This window comes from Anopheles stephensi, chromosome 3 (assembly GCF_013141755.1).
Source record: "Anopheles stephensi strain Indian chromosome 3, UCI_ANSTEP_V1.0, whole genome shotgun sequence".
In the NCBI taxonomy this organism is placed as follows: domain Eukaryota; kingdom Metazoa; phylum Arthropoda; class Insecta; order Diptera; family Culicidae; genus Anopheles; species Anopheles stephensi.
The window spans coordinates 20,789,417-20,807,692 of NC_050203.1; the positions used below are offsets into that span (position 1 = coordinate 20,789,417).

Genomic DNA, 18,276 nt, shown 5'->3' on the forward strand with positions numbered 1-18,276 from the left:
GAGATATTTAATAGAATAATAAAGCACAGACTAAAGGACAACAAGCATATGATTAGTATCTGTCTTGTGAGTAAGCTATCAAAGTCTGGAGGACGATACTTCCTTCCTTTTTCTTTGGCAAAGAATATGATAATTTCTCAATGAACAAACGGCAACTTCTTCCGTCTGCTCAGACTATTAGATTGTGTTGCAATTGCGTTGTCAAGCGACTTGCAGCCTAATGAGCCTAACTTTTCCTCTTCATAGCCATGTAACATCCTCCTGTCAGGTGTGGTGGTCAGATGGTCCTTGTACGGGAAAGATGAACGATATCGCGTGGAAATGTCTTCTTTTTATATCAGCGATCCTATATTGTGAGGGAAGTGTAACTGAAGTCACCTTACCACAACCCTGCACCCTGCTTAACTGGAACAATGAACCAGTTAGAACACAAATTGACGTACACGGTTTAGTTCAGTATTTTCGTCACAACAGTACACTCTACTCACCGTTCAGTGAATTTAATGCAACCAATCAAAGGATCGAGTGTGTGGCTGCGCACGTCACATTCTTCCAACCTCAGCTAAACATTTCTCTGTACTGTGTGAATGAGAAGCGGCGAAACACGGATTCGATGCCGTTTGATCCGGTTTTTGAGGAACTGATGAGCTTGTGGAGCGACTGCGAGAAGACAACGGTCCGTGCCCAGATGCACAGGATATATGATGCGCTGTACTTGTCGGTGACTCCGTCATATAAAGATGGGACGGATGCAAGCATATTTCTAGTCGTTAATGCGCTGGCTGACATCGAGACACGCAAGATGGATAGTGAGTTCAACATCCAATATTCTTTCCGCCCGAGGGGTAAATGTAGCTGTAGGTACAGATGGAACATATCGTTGATGATGGGACAAGCGAAAAATGGCGACCGCGTACAAGCGTTACACTGGATGATTATGTACATTTGTTTTATTGTGATTTGCAGGCAACATTTAGCAGGATAATAAAGAACATAAAAAATACAAAAAACGGAATTGAAATGTGACTTGTGCATGCAATTTGATGAATGATTTCCATGAATCCCTCAAAAGGCCAATCATGGATGAAGCCCTTAAAGTCTGGATGTTCGATGGGTTCCACATACTAATCAGTGTCATCCTCGGAGGATGCTCTTCTTATGCTCTAATTTATAATATGTCTCGATCCAGTTTTCAGTAAAGGAACCAAGTAGGAAATAGCGATAAACAAACCGTACAGTCTTCTAGAAGCAAAAAGAATGTCTGGACGCTTAATCTTTTTGCTGCATGATCTTCTGCTCCTTCAACCTGGTGGACCAATTTCCTGTTCAATCAGATCATTTTAAGGAAGTCATTGCCATCGCTTCATCATCCAATATAAAACGTGATCATCAAGGAACCAAAGATAGTCTGACTTTAGATTCAGAGAAAAACATTATGAAGAAACTAATGCATTCCATATTTAATGACATCCCAATCACTCATAAAGTACACTTCCTGTATATTGTACTCCTTTGACAACTTTAACTGTCTGCCTAGGCTATTAGAGTGTGATGCAAATGCCTTGCCAAGCGACTTGCAGCCTAATGAGCCTAACTTTGCCCTTTCATTACCATATGAAATCTTCCTGACAGTTGTTCGGTGATCGTTAGATGGTTCTTGTATCGGAAGGATGAACAATATCGCGTGGAAATGGGCACTTGTTCTATCAACGAGCCTATTCTGTGATGGCAGTAAAACTCAAGTCACCCTATCACAACCCTGTGCCCTACTCAACTGGGACAATGAACCGGTTAGGACGCAAATCGACGTACACGGTTTAGTTCAGTATTTTCGTCACAACAGTACTCTTTACACACCGTTCAGTGCATTTAATGCACCCAGTCAAAGGATCGAGTGTGTGGCTGCGCACGTTACATTCTACCGCACGCACCTTAACATTTCTCTGTACTGTATGAATCAGAGTTTGCACAAGTCCATGCATCATCAAATTACAGATTCGCTGCCGAACGGTGCAGTTTTTGAGGAACTCATGAACCTGTGGAGAGACTGCCAGGAGACAACAGTCCGCGTACAAATGAGCAAACAGTATGATGCGCTGTACTTGTCGCTGACCCCGTTGTACAGAGATGGAACGGATGCAAGCATATTTCTAGTCATAAATACGCTGGCCGGTATCGAGGCACGTAAGATGGGTAGAGAATACAATTCCAAGTATTCTTTTCGTCCGGAAGGTAAATGTAGCTGCAGTTACGGATGGCAAATGTCGCTAGTGATAGGAGATCCGAAAAATGGCGTCCAAAGACCAATGCCGTACTGGATTAATAAGTACAGCTTACTGGCAGGTATTATGATGCTATGGAAATCATCTAGAATTTAATAAAGCATGTGCCAATGAGAAACAGATCACCTCCAACCGATATCCATAACTGCGATGAACTCCAGTTAGAAATAAAAAGCTCCTGCTGTATTCGTAAGTCCTCGACAGAATCTCCCTGTGAGTCCTGATTCTGATAGGTCACCAGGAAACTTCTACAGCGTATTGACATTTAAATAGAATAATTTGATCTTCCGAGCAAAATTACGTTCGGTGGAAAGTTTTTCGACAAATAGGTGTACAACATGGATGTAAGAATTAATATTTGAAGCCAGTTTGTCACGATTGATTGAATTGGATCGATTGCAACTCAAAGTTCAAACGATGCTCAATGTGAAATTCTATAATCAATGCTCCATGGAGAATGTTCAAAATCACTTGAATAAATACAAGTAAACGGTGATGAGGGCGCCAGTCTTCACACGGCAGGAGAAGGGTTCAGATCCTATCCAGAGATCAGGTAAAAAAAAACCAGAAATGGCAGGCCGAGACCTGTAAAGAGTTTTAGTGCCACGGAATTGCTTGATCAAAACCCCAATAGAAAGTCCCGACTAAAAGGACCTTTAGGGACCTGTAGATCCTCACCGTACTTATGGCTGACTACTTTTCTACGGGTAAAATTAAGTCACAGAAAGCCAGAAATGGCAGGCCGAGACCTCTCGAGGTTGTAGTGCCAAGGAAGAAGAAAAAGATCCTCATAAGAAGGAACTTTTCAAATTATTCATTGGTCATGAAAAGCACTTTAAAAACTTTAAAAATGATTCTTTGGTGTGGGATTCAAGCAAATCTCTGTTCCATTCAATTATCTACATTTCTTTGCTTTCATCTACTTTTTAATCTATCCCTCTACCTTCTTTATAATAAGAAATAAAAGTTTTATAATTACCTGCCATAACCGCTGTCAATACTTTTTCCACAACACGCGGCACCCCGTTTCCCTATGTCATTTTCGGATTGTTCAAGCGCATTGCAACACAGCCAAACCACCCATTCATGTTTCTTTTTTCTACTTTTACTTGTTTTTGGTTTGCTTCATTTTTTTTTTTGTTTGTTTTCACTTGGAAATAGTTTCGTCCTCGTTTGTTTGTTTTTGTTTGTTTGTCACTGCAGCAGTTTCACTTGTTTTCTCTTAATATAAGTACTTGGTTGTGTTGTTGTTGTGTGTGTGTTTGTATCTTCTTTTTTTGGGCTTTTGTTTTCTTGTTTTGAATTTTTTTTGTTTCTTTGCCTGCTTGCTTGCTTTGCAGGATTTTATCAGTTGCATTTTCACTCATTTCAATTTATCTCGGCCATTTTGTTTTTTTTTTTTTATCAACACTTGCTCACTGTTTGGTTTTCTGGTTGGCAGAAACCCTTTTCTGCACGCACACACGCTCACATGCTCTCCCTTCCATCACACTCTCACTTCACAGTTTTCTGTCTCCACATTCACCTTCATTCTCTCGCTCTGTGTATATAAATTAAAATAAATACATTCTTTCATATATATAATAACACATTTAATCAACTGTTCCATTTCTGTGTGTTAGTGTGTGTGTGTGTTGAGTGTTTTTTTTCTGTGTCTGTGTGCTTTGCTGGTTTAACTTCACTTCACTCAATTCTCGTTTCGCTTGCTGTCTCTAACGGGTTTGTTCATAGTATTTCGCTTTTGGGGGTTTCTACTTCAATAATCTTGCCTCAGGGTAGAGCGTTTGGTTTGGGATTTGAGTTACGTGATCATGACTGTTTTAGTTTGCTGCTAAGGAACACACGTTCACTTTAAAAGATTCGATAATAAACACCGAACCACCCAGCACAGTTTCACTATTGTTGTGGTTTTTAAACTTTGAATTTAGTAGCGCATTTGCTGTAGTTTGTTACTTGTTCTGTTAATTAAACGTTGTTTTACTATTAGTTTGTTGCACGATTAGACAGTTCGTTCTTCTGCAGCACGTACCGTATTTTACTGGGAAGTTGACGGTAAGAATGGATGGCAAACGGAACAAACAAAAAATGCACAGCACAATATCACGGATCGGATTGTAAGATCGCTGTGCGTGTGACTAGAACCGTTTGCCGCTCTGCCACGAATGGTACCACTGACAGTTTGGCATGCCATGCAGTGTGCTTAAAACACCATGACCTTATGAATTTTGAGACCTTTCCTTTTTTTTTGGGACGAATATTTCGATAACAATTATGAAAAGCTTCGTTCGATGGCAGAACTCGAAGACAATGGCAACGATTGATAATCTAGTAGTAGGCGATCGAGTTGGAAGAATAAGCGATCGGTTGACTAAATTGGTAACGTTTAAACGTTGTAGCGAAATCATTTCTTACTTAAACAGCCATTTGAAGTAGAAGCTATAACAGCTGAATTTATCAAATAAAAAAAAAAACGCTTTCCCATGTGTGATGCTGATTCATCTTTTCCGCTGTTTGCTGTTAACAGAAGAACTCAATTTCTAGACGTTTCATGTGTGGTAAACCGGTTAACTGTTTTAAGGGATAGTTCTATATATGTGTATGTGGGTTGTATTGTTGTTTCTAATGTCCGCTACGCACCTACGCAGAGGGCAACCAGCATGGCGTCCAGAGATTAGTCTGTTTGTTAGTCTGGGTTTCTGTTGCGAATCGCTTCCGATTGATTGTTTTCTGTTCTGGCTGAGTTCTGCCTGCCCGTCCTGGTTGTCCTCACTATCAGGCTCTTGATGTTCGTTCGTTGGCAAGTAAATAGTGCGCCCACCTCCTGCATTTACGTTACGTTTTGCTATTCATCTTATATACTTGCCTTGTTCTACTCAGCATCATGGCAACTGATAATCCGGGGCAACATAGTACGTTGAGGGAGGGGGTTTCCTTTTTTGTTTGTATTATAATATTCTCCTACACACACGCGCGCACACACTTTTAAACAGCACCACTGGAGTTCGGGTATGCCGCCTCGTATTTAATATTATCATTATTATTATGTGCCTTTTGCTTTCGTCTTACTTTCTTTTCTTTTCTCGTTTTGTTTTTTGTTTTTGGTTATCGATCACACATTTCTAAGAAGCAGTAACTCATTTTGGTTTTTTTGTTTTTTCATCACACAACAACAGCTTTGGCGCAAACAAATTTGGTTTTTTCCTTCACTATTTTTTCTATGCTTTTGTGTGTGTGTATTTAGCTTATACTCTTCTGTTTGCAATTCTATAGTTTTGTTTAATGTTTCCTTTTTTTGTGTGGGATTAAAATTGGGTGGTCCTGATTACCTGGCTGCTGGGTTTTCCAGCTCCTTTAGTGCTGCTTTGCGCCTCCACTACTACTACCACTAGCAAAACATTTCAACATGACGGCCGCATACATTCTTAATCCCCATTCATTCCATCGGGTCCGGATCGGACGGTTCGCCCGTTTTCAGATCTTTCCTGATCACTCTCTACCATCATAACGCCAGACCATTCAGGGCCATTAACTTTTCCTTTACTTTTCTGCTGCTCGCTTAACACTCGCCTAGTTAACATGGTGATTCTTCCTATTATGTGTCCGCACGCCTGTCGCTGGGTGCCGTCGCTACGGACAGCCGTGTTGCTATCACATAGGTTGGTAGTGATACTATTGTGTGAAGAATTCACCAGATCAAAACCGTTTGCTTGTTGGTCCTGCCAGCCCCAAATATATAGATATCGTGAGAGAGAAACAAAGAGATAGTGTGTCCGTCGGTCGGTCGGTCCGCACAGCTACAGTTGATTGTGTTCGGATCAGCAAATCATAATTTGTGCTGCGTAGTAGTAACTGAACGATCCTGGTACATTCCTTAAAGCGTACCTCGTTTACCGTCCGGGAAGTAGTGTGTGTGTGTGTGTTTGTTTCGTTCTAAATAAATGTCTCACATTCGCACGTTCATTGTCACGCTACCGCTCTTAATGATTACTTGTCTTTCTACGAGTCTCTGGTTAGTCGTTTGGGTGTGTGTGTGTGCGAGTGTGGTTGCTTCCTTCTCACCTACCGCCGTTCACACCACACCCCTTCAGCACAGATCACATTATCACCCCTAAATAGTGTTGATTTGCGTAGTTTTGCTTACCCAACACACACTATTGCACTACGTTCAGTTTTGTTGGTTCTCCTTCATGCTGCGGATTGCGGGCCATTTTTTTCTCTTTTGTAATGCTTATGTGTATGTATACGAACCGGTTCGTACTGCTGCGGAATCCTGCTGCTGCAAGGTGCAATTATTTGCATGCTTCCTTATCGAAGCGATTTCGTCGCCTTGGCGTTACTGTAACCGCTGCTGTGCTGTGGCCGTGGTGTGAACTGTCGAGATGCTGCAATGAAAGAGCCGAAATGATATTAAATCTCCGGATAACACACGTACGTAAAATAGAAGAAAGTGCCTCCATTACCCGGCATCACCATATTCATCGTCGGATAGACACCCGCAATTGGACGAATTTCGTTCGGAGGCGATCGGCGGCTTTGCGGCAATGTTAACGACGGCTAAACAGCAATAAACGTGTAACAAACACAAACGAAACGGATTGTTTTTTTTTTAGCATGAGTACAGCACATACAAACACTCACACGAGCTATTTACTACGAAAGAAAGCACGCAACACACTTACATAGTACGCCTGTCCAATTTTGACGTAAGACATCCCGGTGGCGGCATTGATCGGGATCAGCTGCTGATGGTACGGCTCAACAGCGGCAGCGGCAGCCGCCGCCGCAACAGCCGAATTGTGCATTACAGCTGCAGGCATCGCGTGTGGATGTGCTCCTCCATTTCCCGCACCGGATCCGGATCCGGCTCCGCTACCACCACCACCACCACCATTATTGCTTCCTACGCTACCGCCCCGCTGCGACGGACCATTCGCGCCGCTCGCATAGTACGACGACTGGCCGGAATGCGGCTGTCCTCCAGCCATCGATTGTCCTCCACCCGGGTGGTAATAATGCGTCGTTCCACCACCACCACCACCTGGACCACCGTGCTGCTGACCGACGCCGGGTGGCATAGACTGCTGACTACCGCCACCATGATGCGGATGGTGTTGCGCATGCGGATGATGATGGTGCAGGTTACCACCGTGCTGGGAAGATTGCTGCCCACCAGCCGATACCACCGGATGACCGCTGCCACCGTGATGATGTGCCGTCGGCGGGGAAGGATGATTGCTTCCGCCGTGTCCACCAGCACCACCATGATGATGGGACGACGCGGCGTGCCCGTGCGCCATGGGATGATGGGAAGCCGGCACGTGCCCGTGCTCATGCACCGACGACGACGTAATACTGTTCGGTGAACCATTGCTTTCGTTCGAGTTTGTGCTGGGCGTGTTCCGGTTGTTCACCACCCCACTGTAACTGTTGTTGGTGCTGTAGCTGCGCTTCAGATCCAGATTGGGCGGTTTCGAGGAGCGATTGAGGCGCGACTTATCACCGGCTATTCCCGTGTTGGGTGCTGCCGCACCCGCCACAACCATACTGGGCAGCGTCGGTATCAGTGGTGGCTTGCTGTTCGAGGACGCGTTGCTGTTCGCGTTGGACACGCTCTGCGGCGCGGAACCCTCGTGCCGGTTGCCTTTGCCCGGGGGCGGTGGGCCCAAGATTAGTGGGCCGTTTTGGTTATTGTTCCCTGTATTGTTGTGTGCGTAGCCACCCTTCATACCACCACCCGGTGGTTGATAGCTGCCACTGCCGCCGCTACTGTTCGGTGTCATCTGCCGGCCTCCATTGGCCGATGCATTGTAGTTGAAGTAGCTGCCACCGCTCGAACCACCCGAGTTCGGGTTCGGTTGTCGCGGTTTGCTTCCCTGGTAGCCTCCTCCATTGCCCGTTTTACGCTCCTCCGACGATGCGTAGTGGTGATGACCGCCGTATCCTCCGCCTCCACCACCGGCCGACATGATCGGTGGTGTCGGAAAGAGTGGCATACCTTTGTGTGTTGTACCGCCGGGAACGCCACCGTGATGTGCGGGCATCGACATGGGCAGGGAAAGCGGTGTGCTGGGCGTTGACTGCGGGGTCGGTGCGTTTGTGGCACAGTTGTTGCTATGGTTGCCACCGCTGTGACTGCTGTTGCTGCTGCTACTGCTGCTACTACTATTCCCACCACCGTTCGATGGTCCATTCGCGCTGGAATAGTGGCCTGCTTGCTGCTGGTGATGCGGTTGCTGCTGCTGCGGATGATGGTACTGCGAGTGATGCTGATGACTGTTGCCACCTGGGAGCGACGTCGATTCACCGTGTACACCACCACCAGTCGAGCTACCGGGATGATGATGATGGTGATGGGCGCTGGTATGGTGGTGCTGTGAACCACCGGCCGACGGATGCGGATGGAATGATGCGGCAGTGGGTACCAGTGTGCCGGCAGGGGCCGCCACCGGATGTGGATGGGTCGCCATCGGGCTAGCGAATGGAAGCATGTTCGGGTAGAGGGGTTGCGGAAAGGCGGCGTACATCGGGGCACCGGCTGCCGCCGACGACGAATCGGGCAGTGGTACGGGTAGGTTGGCGGTGAACGGTGATATCGGAACCGGCGTTACCGAGGCACTGTGCGTAGCGCCACTCTGCGACTGACCATGCCCACTGTTGGGCGGAGTCGTGTTGCGTTTGCCCGAAAGTGGCGGCGCACCGGCCGTGCTGTTACCGGGGCCCGGGGTAGATGTGGCCGTGGTCGTCATTATTCCACCGTTGGTTGGGGTTTGCGCGATAGGAGGCTGCATTAGGACACCGCCCACCGTTGATGGGACGGGCGTTTGAGGAACGTAGTAAGTGATTGGTTGATTCCAGTAGTTCTGGTACGCGGCACCTGGGAGGAAACGAACAGGAAGCAATTGGAAGAATCTGATCCACCAGATAATAACAACTCCGTGCCTTCTTACCATTGAACGGGTATCCTATTCCGATCGGATAGCTAATCGGGTACTGTGAAAGCTGACCAGCAGCTGCGGCGGCGGCGGCCGCCTGTGCCGCTGGGAATTGGTCGGACGAGTACATGACCGGATTTTGGTACAGCGGTGCTCCGGTGTAGGCAGCTGCAGCTGCTGCCGCTGCGGCAGCCGCACTCTGCGTGTACGCAATCGGATGCAGCACGGTCGACGTGGCACCGGCCGGAGCGGAATAGATGGAGGCGCCTGGTGTCGAACAGAGGCTCGCTTCACGCTGTTGCTGCGGATCGTACACGGGCACAAAGTACCCGCCGGACATCTCGGTCGGATCCATGGTCGTGGGATATGTGTAGACCAGCGAGGATGGTACGGCGTAAATGGCACCGTCCGGCTAGAATTGGAACAGAATTATAGTTTAAACCCTCTGTACAGGCAGATATGCAAATGTGTGTGTGTCTAAGCTCACCGCGGTCTGATATGTCGTCGTTGACAGGCCTGGGGTACCCGTTGCGTATACGGTGGCACCCGGATGACCACTGCCTCCACCATCGTACGTGACGGTGTACGCACTCACTCCGCCACCACCACCACCACCAACACCACCGACACTGTTACCACCGTTCGGGGTAGCGGTGGCGCTCGTGTAGCTCGTCAGCGGCACCACCGTTTGCACCACGTTCGCTACCTTCACCATGTCGTTCTTCTTGTCCGTCTCCTCCGGGCCACCGTCGGTCGGAGTTTCGCTACGATCCTCGTCATCGTCGGCGGCATCCAGCGTGCTGCTACTACTGACAGGATCGTGTACGTGCAACAATTGTACAGCAGCACCGAGGGCCGGATTGTTGTGGTCGGGCTTGTCCATCGCGTCCAGCGAATCACCGAGATCGTCTTGCTCTTCGCCCACCGTTTCCACCGAATCGTCGATCAGCGATCGATCGTTATCGAGCAGAGCGGCCGCGTTGGCAGTATGCACCAGATTTCCACCATCGTTCTGATTGGTACCGTATTGAATCTGAGACAAGCAGAAGGAAGCACATTTAGCACACACGTGGCTGGGCGCTGTGAACATCGAATCTCATTACCTCATTCATATCGATGGGCTGCAATTCGCTGGCCTGCAGCATAGGGCTGGTGGCTTGATGCTTCTGTAACTTTAGCGCACCAAGCTCGTTTGTCGTTTGTGAGATTTCTTCGCAGAGGCTTAAGTTTTCTGCCGAATAGATGGAAAAAAAAACACATTGAGCGACATTGTAACCGGGAGTTTAAAGGCAACAACCGAAACCCTTACCATCCATATCCGGATTATCTTTGACGCTCAGCAGCTTTAGGCCACCGGTGGTAACACCCGCATCATAACACCCAAGCTCGTTGACCACTTCCTCGGCGATAGTGGTCGGTGTCGTTGTCGCTGCCGTCGATACCACCGTCATGATGGTAGTGATGGCACCCGGTCCATCTCCAACCGTGGGGATCGTAGTCTGCTGCCCACAGTCCATCGTCTTGCCTAGCGCCGGACCGTCGACGGAACTTTCGAGCGAGCTGCTACTGTTGAGATTGTTCTTACTGTTGAATGATTTCTGCTTTTCAAACTTTCGCTTCGACATCTTGCCATTTCCGGACCAGGGACCGCCCGCCGTTGGTGGTAGATTGGATGGATCGAAGTGATACAGTGAGCTGGTAATGGGAAAGGAAAAAAAATGATACATTAATCTTACAATCTGACAAGCCATGGCACAATATAAGGGGAGCATAATAATGATTTTTTGGAAAAAAAATATCATTTTGTCTCAAAAGTTCCACAATAAAATTCCCGATAGAGACGCCCAGTACCTCATGGACAAGGAGTTGATTTACATGGGTCGTGTTGATGGTGTTATGGCGACACTACTTACCCGTCCTGGTTAACAATCGGCTGGAACGTCTGTGGATCGATCAGCACGCTGCCCTTCGGTACGCTGGCCATATCCGTCACGGCCCACATCACGCCGCACGTGGCCGTGGAGGGCGATGGGACACACGGTTCCGGTGTGTGATCGCCGCTACCGTACCCTGTCGGCGATGGCGTTACCGAATCCGACCGGATCGATTGTGTTTTGTAGCTGGAAGTAAGGTACGACCTGCGTTTGAAGGCAATCGTTACTCATCGGTCGATCCGGAAGACTACCGGGAGCGTCGGGATGGATTCCATCCGTCGGCTGTATGCCGGTTGGTACCCTTCCGTGGTTCCGGGTTTTACAACGACAAATATCTAGCCCAAAACTAGCCCTCACTCACCCACTGCTCGACGGGGACAGCCTCCAGGGCGTGTTGGTGCTGGCGTTCGAGTCCTGCTTCGTGAACAGCCGCGCACCGGCACTTTTGGTTGACGTTATCGAGTCGCCCCGCAGTAACGACGCGTTCTGTGACGAGCCGCCATAACCACCGAAGCTGTGCGATTTGGAAACGCACGGCCGTTCGTCCGATCGTCCCTCAATTGACTAAAACGAAACGATGCAGAAAAGGAACATTATTGAAAGCAGCGCAACGAACCACGTCGCAGCTAGAGCAGGGTGCAAAGAGTATTGCAAGGTTGCTGTGCTACGGTTTCGGGGGTGCCATACAAGCCCCAGCACGGTGGCGTACCACTGATTGTACTTTCAGCAAACGATTGTTCTGCAGTTTCTGCTGGTGCCGGGCAGCATGGAGGTCAGCCAGCGTCGTACCAACACCGGCGCCACCAGCAACGCCGCCACCACCATCGGTCGATATCCACGGCCACTGGTCGGACTCGGAATCATGCTGAAAGTCCGCCATAGAATAGAAGATGATTTTGGGAATTGCGGGAGGTTGAAGGATGGGTTTTCGGTACGGCGGATGTACCGGGACGACGGAAAGGGAGTTGAAGTCGATAGAGAAAGAAACAGAGAAAATACAGTACACGTACATCGATTACATTGTTGTACTCATTTTTATGCGCACACACACACACAAAACACTCAAAAGCGAACACACACAAACAAGTTATGCGTACACTAAACATTCAAGGCCTGCAATAGAACAGAAGAAGCGCAACATCTCCACAGTCGTCTCTGAGCTCGGGATCTTACCTCACGATTCTTGAATAACCTCCGTTTCGATTTCTCATACTCTTCCTCGCGCTCTTCGAAGCTTTTCGCCTTACGGTCCAGCATGCCCCGGTCGGTCGGACAGTGCAGCAGACCGGATCCACCCGCGCCTCCTCCGCCACCACCTCCACCACCACCAACACCGCTACTACCACCGAACCGATGGTACTCGTCGAAGCTGTGCGTGTCCCGCTTCAGGATGGATTTGCGCGGCTCCTCCGAGAAGCTGTCCGAAATGAGATTCTTGAACCGTACGTCCGGAATGCGTGTGGCCGGTGTCACCTCCGCGATCACGCTCTGCTGCGACGAGTCCACGTTGTGCTCCATGCCGAAGTATGCCGCCACCCGGTGTATCAACATCCGGTTGTAGGAAGACATGGGCGGAAACTTCATCTGGCTCCGGCTGCGGTCCATCGCCAGCGATAGCAGCTCCTTCTCGATCTTCATCAGCATGTTGCGATCCTTGAAGTTCTTGTTGAGCGTCTCCTTGAAGAACTGGATCAGATTAATGCCGCTCTGGTCGGTGAACGGATCGCACAGGCTGTCGCGCGACATGAACGACGCCATCCCTCCTCCTCCTCCACCTCCTCCTCCCATTCCTCCGTCCACGCTCGAGGAGGATCCTCCGCTAAGATTTTTCAGCCGGGTCGCCTTGTTAGCGCCCTTCCCGGAAGCACCGCTTCGTTTCTTACTGCCACCGCTAGGTGGCGTCGTGGTTGGACCTGCACCACCACCACCACCACCACTCCTCATAAGGCTATCCGTAGGACTGTCGCACTGGATGTACCGGGTTTCCGTTTCGTGCGAAAACTGTATATTGATCTGGCCGTCGGCGTTCGCTGCTCCACCGGCTGTTGCCGCATCGTACTGATGCTGCTGGTGGTGATGGTGCTGATGATGCTGCTGGTACGAACCATGACGACCTTCACTATCACAATAGTTGCTGTTTGCAGCTGACTGTACTACCACCGGTGAGGCGTACGTAGACGGCGTCGTGCTGCCTACTGCACCCGTGTTTGGATCACCTCCGACCGTGGTCACCTCGGAGGATACTACTACATTGGCAGATGTGGATGACACCGGCACGAGACTATGGTTGGACGGACTCGGACGAGTCGTGCCACCACCGTCCGGTGTGTCGGTGCCGGTGGTTGTTGCGTTCGGTGAAACCGTGCTCGTCACGTTCAGCGACGGTGTTGTTGCTGTCTGCTTCGCACCATTGCTGTTACCGCCGGTAGCCATCAGCGGTGCCGCTTTGTCCGTCTCGGTAACGGTGCCATTCGCTTTGCCGTGATGCGTCGCAGTTCCGTTACTCTTCTGCGCACCGCTCTTCTGTGAATGGGAGTGATGGTTGCCGTTGCTTCCGGCGTTCGGATTGAAGGACGTCTTCGGCGGTGTTAGCTTCGGGAAGTCTAAATCCAGCTGAGATTTACCGTTGCGCTGCTGATCGTCACCACCACCGGAGAAGTGGACAATGTTCGGGGAACCGCCGTTGCCACCGGTTCCACCACCACCAGTCCCTCCACCGCCTGGGCCGGAGCTGTTATGTTTGGCCAGCGATTCCGTGTCGTTCATGGTGGACGATGATGTTGTCGATCGTTCGGGCTGGCACTGGGGACCATTGCTCAGGGCGTTGTTGCTACTGCTGGTAACCGTGCTGGTGGTGACGGCGGTCGTGCTGTTGGTTAGCCCACCCGTACTGCCACTGTTGCCGGCGCTACTGATGGGATTGCTGCTGTGCGTATCGGATGGTGAGCGTGGCGTTGGCGTTCGGGGCGGGGAAGTTGACTCACGCATGGCGTGACTGCGGGTTAAATGCTTGCCTTTTCCACCAGCAATCTACAAGTAGAAGAAAAAAAAGAAGGAAAGGGAATTTAAATAACAGTCTAGAAGATCCGCTGAGAACATGTTGGATAGGAAAGAACTAGAAATTCGAGAGTTATTGACATCCTTCAATATTTGGAATAACTCTTTGGCTACGTTAGATTTTCTTGGATCTGTAAAACTCAGTTCTTACATCTTCTGGAATCCTGTCCCACTATGTGAATTTCTGATCGATTTTTACGACATTCACCTTACTCACTGAATCTGAAACATCAATATATTTTCCCACATCTGAGAGAAATGAAGTTTTAACTTGATAAAGCTATTAAAATTTAAGAAAAATATTTATCAAAGTCATTGAATTACCGCCTTTTCCCGACAAAATATAATTGAAGACTCCGAACATTCCTACTTATGAGCCTTTGATTAACTTTTAAAGTCCCGAAATATCGCTTCACCACTAGTTGGATGCCTCATCTAATAGGGCTTTATCCCATAAACCCGATCCCTGAATATATGAGCTAAATTTATAACCCTTTGGAACATGACACGGTTAACGGACCCAGCGGTCGTCACACCTTTTTTCCCGGATTCAAAACTCTCCGTATCACCCACTTAACACAATATCCTAAATGCAAAATTAAAGGTTAATTAAAAAGTGTTCAAGCTAGACCAACCGACGAACCACTCGCTTAATTGCTACGCACTCCCTCACTACACCACCACACAAGTGGTAAGAGGGCTTCATCATCGGATGGGTTCGTTCACCGGGACACCCGGAACGAGCAGACAATCTGCACACGTGGAACACTAATCCCTGGCCTTCGCCCGAGAGTGGGGCTGTTACCGTTAGCGCTTAATTGTCACTATTATCCCGCGGTTAGCCCCGAACAGCAGCGTGCTGGGGAACACAAGTGATAACGCAAGTGGGCGTTACATGAGGTTGCGTGATGAAGCAAGCTGGTTTATGGTACAAAAAATTTACTGATCAATTTCAATTTTAAAAGCTGCCTTCGCTTTCTAAAATTAAATTACATACCCTTTAAGCTTTGCAAATCAAGCTAAAATGATTGGACGCAATACCGAACGTCCCTTAATGAATCCTTCAAATTCTTTTCCATCTGTCCAGCCTTAAATTCATGGCCTCAGAGAGATACCAAAAACGCGGGAAAACCCCCATCAACAAAAGGTCAAATCGGCAATGCCAACCGACGCTGTCACTCCTGTCAAACTGGCAGCGATAGCGGAAGTAACATTACGATCGGATTAGTTTCCGAATCACTTTCCGTCCGATGAAAGCATTTACATTGATTAGTGGTAAGCCGTGGCAGAACGCCTCCAGCGTGTCGAAAAATTATAGCGCACGAAACCAACACATATTTTACTTCGCGCTGTATCAGAGAGTGAGGGGACTCACCCCGATCCAACCGGGAAAGGTGTGAGAAACCCCGAAACTTTATCCGATTAACTGGCGTGCTGGGTGGTAGCGCGACCTAGCCCAAAAACAAAACAAAAAAAACCTTTAGGAGGGATAAGGCTCTGGTGCTATCAGTCAACCGTGGCAAGCGGTTCCGGTGACAGAAGGCTTCCGGTTCTGCTTTCACGAATAGATTAACGCCGGTAAAGGATAGCCGGGTCGGGAGCGTCGATAGCGTGAAAATATGATTGTGCCCCACGAAACCTCCATTACTAATGCTAATGAACACTCCCACTAGGGGTTTTGTTTGTGTGTGTGTGTGTGTGTGTGTGTGTGTTTGTAAGGGAGTCCATTTTTTCGCCATTTCCTCACCAATAAGCCAAGACTAACGCGCTCCCGAGACGACCTTCTTCAAAGACAGTTTTCTAACTTTTTTGGAAAACTTCAACTTTTCCGACGCCGCTTTGTCTTTGCTGGCCGGTCATAATAATTATTTATCATAATTCATCGAAAGCCTTCGCCCGACCTTCACCCTGAAAAACACCTGGGAAATGGATGTCGGTGTCATATTCAAATGAAAGACTTAAGCCAAGGGCAAAACAGCTTTCGACTTTCGACACGCGGACTAAATGCTAGAGCGTCGTCACCTTTGGCCCGTTGGTCCGTAGTTAATTCGCTAAAGCTTCCCCGAAACGTCCCGGACTCACCTGCCACCGATGGCCCGCTACACCGAAAGGTTATTAAAAAGGTCCCAAAAAGGTCAAAACCGATGGCCGCCCAGCAAAAAGCCTCTAAGTTCAGGTTGGGCCGAAATGGGTGCCGATGTAAATCACGCCACTAAATCAATAAATTCCGACCTCCGATTCCGGGCGGCCAAATGAAAGGCAGGACGGTCCTTCACACGGGTCTCCGGTAGCACTATAACCCCATCCTGCAGGGGAAAACTCCTGTAGCGAACTTCCTGCCCAATAGCGAGCACCGTATGAACTCTCGCCAGTTCGGCTCTAGTGGACGATGGCAATGGAAAGTTTTTCCTGGCCTTTTTTTCTCGCGCTTCAACAGAAACTTCACAAGCGCCAGGCTACGTGTGTGTGTGGGAAGAATCCGTTTATATTTCCTTTATATTGTTATTATTATTTAACCGAAAGTCAACTTTCGCCCGCGACTTCCCCCAAGACAATCACGAAGGTGAAATAAATCACACACCTGCTGGTGCTGGAAAGCCAAGACACGGCAGGTAGCCGTGAACTTTAAGAAATGTCAATGTCGATGTATTGCGTATGATTGCTTGTTTTTCCTGTTTGCTCTGTTTCTAAGGTGCCTTGGGGGAAGCGCAAGGGCAGGACAGTTTGACAGCTTGAAAATGGTGCGCCACCGTGTCGAAAGGAGAACCGACTATAACCATAGACATGGACGACTATATATCGGACGACCGGAAGTGTTGGGTTTTTGCTTTCTCGTCTCCCCTCCACGGTGCAATCGGTATTCAATTACCAGGTCAAGCTGACAGGAGGTGGGCATTTGAGATATAAAACCATAAAAAATATGGTAACAGTTCGTGTGTGTGTGTGTGTGTGAGAGAGAGAGAGAGAAAGAGAGAAGTTCAATCATTTTCTTAAGATTTTTATTAAATTTTTTATTGAATTCTATTTAAGCTTCAAAAAATCAAATCAGTCAAATAGGTAGCGTTATTCTGTCGTTTAAAGATGATCGAACCGAACAACCAGTATACTGATGATGAACAGTTCAGGTGGAAGGACCAGTTCTTTGATGCCTGACTAAATGATCAGTTTTTTTATGGTCGATTGAACAGCCAGATATTAGAGGACATCGGTAAGACAACTCCTAAAATTTTCGTTACGGCTTGAACTAACCAAGACCAAGATATGTATAAAAAATTACGATTGAATAGTTCGCGTTCAGTTCAGTTCAGTTCAGTTCAGTTGTGCCAAACGAACAGACTCATCGTTCGCGTTCAGCAAAGCTAATTGTTTTGCCTATGTCTAGTTAAATGTTGGACAGCGTTATTAATCTTCTTTATCCTTCCGCCCGCAATATATCAAACCATGTTGAACCATTCATGTGGAATGCTAGCTATTTTTCATTCTTCTGCATCATCAGAAAATACACTGTAAAAAACACTTGTCGTCTTGCACATTTACCCCGCTGAAAGATAGAATGTTTTCCCTCCATCTCTTTCACTGATTTGTGTTGTGCCGTAAGCAAGAAGCAGGGGAGAAGTACCGAGAGCGATGATAAAACGATGTCCTACCACCCTTGCAAAGGAATGTAATTACCCACCAATAAGCGGTAACGCTTTGGCGGACATTTTAAAACAAAGGAAATTGTGTATGTGTTTGCGCGTGCCACATACATAACACAACGCTGCGACGTAAACAAGGAAAAAAGAAGGTGTTGCTGGTGATGAGTCCTCCATTGTTAGTGCTATCAGTGTTAAAGGGTTTTTCTTATCCATGGGACGTTCTCGTTAAAGCTATGCTTGAGTTTAAATGCGTCCTTTTTCCACTTACTTTAAGCGATTATCTGCAGCAAAAAAACACACACTAGCAAGAACCCGGAAGTTTCCGATGAGTCTTCGCCGTTAAAAAATGTAAGCAAAACATAGCTTGGGAAAATCGATCATCATACCACATGGGCGGTTGAAGGTGCACATTACAACACAACACAGCATAAAA

The 18,276-nt window shown here is 48.0% G+C and overlaps 1 protein-coding gene across 9 annotated transcripts in view; it reads right to left on the bottom strand.

Annotated features, from left to right (window-relative positions):
* Positions 1 to 3,375: 3,375 nt before the first annotated feature.
* Positions 3,376 to 18,276, bottom strand: part of LOC118512826 (protein encore) — a 56,902-nt gene continuing 42,001 nt past the window's right edge. For 6 of the 9 annotated variants that reach the window (XM_036057809.1, XM_036057806.1, XM_036057814.1 and 3 more), the window contains 11 exons: positions 12,322 to 14,178; positions 11,858 to 12,013; positions 11,510 to 11,712; positions 11,128 to 11,352; positions 10,524 to 10,909; positions 10,318 to 10,445; positions 9,702 to 10,247; positions 9,230 to 9,626; positions 6,962 to 9,156; positions 6,743 to 6,836; positions 3,376 to 6,664 (listed from right to left, as the gene is read on the bottom strand). In XM_036057809.1, the coding sequence (XP_035913702.1) occupies positions 6,588 to 6,664; positions 6,743 to 6,836; positions 6,962 to 9,156; positions 9,230 to 9,626; positions 9,702 to 10,247; positions 10,318 to 10,445; positions 10,524 to 10,909; positions 11,128 to 11,352; positions 11,510 to 11,712; positions 11,858 to 12,013; positions 12,322 to 14,178 (6,264 nt within the window). In that variant the 3' untranslated portion in view covers positions 3,376 to 6,587. The remainder of the gene's footprint in view (positions 6,665 to 6,742; positions 6,837 to 6,961; positions 9,157 to 9,229; positions 9,627 to 9,701; positions 10,248 to 10,317; positions 10,446 to 10,523; positions 10,910 to 11,127; positions 11,353 to 11,509; positions 11,713 to 11,857; positions 12,014 to 12,321; positions 14,179 to 18,276) is intronic. The other 3 variants (XM_036057810.1, XM_036057813.1, XM_036057812.1) reach the window with 3 other exon arrangements.